The following is a 1,422-nucleotide window of genomic DNA, read 5'->3' on the forward strand; positions in this document are numbered from 1 at the left end:
CCCGGTCGGGCCGAAAACGCTAATACACTTTTCATCAATTTTCATGCTCACATTGCACTGTTGCATGACTGTCACAGATTTCCTAACTTGAATAGTCATCAACTTTAACGTTTAATATTTCAGTTCGTGGAGCACAGCATAACATTTTACTTTCAGATTTATTTCATGCAAAAATACGTCAAATAAGCGTAATTTCATTGAAATTGAAAGCGAGGACTTCTGAATAAATACTCAAATACCTAACCAAAGCAAAATCTCTACTGTAAAAATGAAAATTGTATAAAAAATTTGGTCATTATACAGTTTAGCACTAACTACCTCAAAAATCAATAAAATTAGGCTTATTCGACGCGTTTTTGCATGAAATGAAAGAATCTAGCCGTCCTGAACCAATAAGCGCTAGTCTATACACTATACTGTCTATATGACAGGTTAATGATCATGTTACATAGTAACACTTTAGTCAACTTTAATGCTCAATATCTCGCTTCGCATAGTCCTGGACTTTTTTCTGCTAGATTCTTTGAATGGGATTCTAATTTCATCGAAATCGGAGGTAGCTCTTCTGAAGAATTATCCTCATTTTATCTGTGTGACAGATTTTCTAACCTCAATAGTTATCAACTTTAACGCTTAATATCTCGGTTCTCAGGATAAAGTGACGCTTATTTCTATCAGATTCTTTCGTTTCATGTAAAAATGCGTCAAATAAGCCTAATTTTCTTGGTTTTTGAGATGCTGCAGCTAAACTGTATTACTTTTATTTTCGCAAAGATCTATTCACTGAAACAACCTTTCTAAAAGCAAATAAATTTCTTTACCCATATAAATAGGTGCCTTCCCTTGCTATCCTTGAAATAAAGAGCATGCACAGGAAGTTCCTCTAGACTAAGAGTAATTCTTGTCTCGCGATCTGACGAAATACTTCGTAAATGCGCAACTCGCGCTGTGATGGGTACAATCTCACCAATTGTTTGTATGGTCTGTATACAATTCTCTCTATAATCAGGTAAAGACGCGTATCGAGGAATATCCTCGATCAAAATCGGGATATACGGGATATCAGATTGTAAAAAATTTTCACGAACAGCCAAACACGACAACCAAGGAGAAGATTCCAAACACATCCGTTCGATCCGTTCCATGCCACTGATATCATCGACTATGATGGAAAAGAAACATGGGTTTCATTCAGCAGAGAAAGCAGCTTTGTAACTGTTCTAAAATTCTTTAATATGATTGGTCTTGCCCTTAAGCCCAGTTTCACCAATGCCGATCAAGCTTAATCGTAATTAACTGTCAACCGTAATTGGTCGATTCTACTAAACAGCAAACTCGATTGGTCACTCAACGGCCGATTAAGCTAACTGGCCCTCATGCTGGATTCACACTACATCAAATGTGCGTCGTACGACGCTCTGC

At 37.0% G+C, this 1,422-nt stretch overlaps 1 protein-coding gene across 1 annotated transcript in view; it reads right to left on the reverse strand.

Moving 5' to 3' along the window:
- The window catches only part of LOC108764116 (uncharacterized), a 7,646-nt gene extending 6,478 nt beyond the window's left edge, over positions 1 to 1,168 (reverse strand). Inside the window, exon 1 of the mRNA XM_018512168.1 lies at positions 822 to 1,168. Within this exon, the coding sequence (XP_018367670.1) occupies positions 822 to 1,145 (324 nt within the window). The 5' untranslated portion in view covers positions 1,146 to 1,168. The remainder of the gene's footprint in view (positions 1 to 821) is intronic.
- Positions 1,169 to 1,422: the final 254 nt, after the last annotated feature.

The sequence above is a fragment of the Trachymyrmex cornetzi genome, unplaced genomic scaffold (assembly GCF_001594075.2).
Source record: "Trachymyrmex cornetzi isolate Tcor2-1 unplaced genomic scaffold, Tcor1.1 scaffold392, whole genome shotgun sequence".
NCBI lineage: Eukaryota > Metazoa > Arthropoda > Insecta > Hymenoptera > Formicidae > Trachymyrmex > Trachymyrmex cornetzi.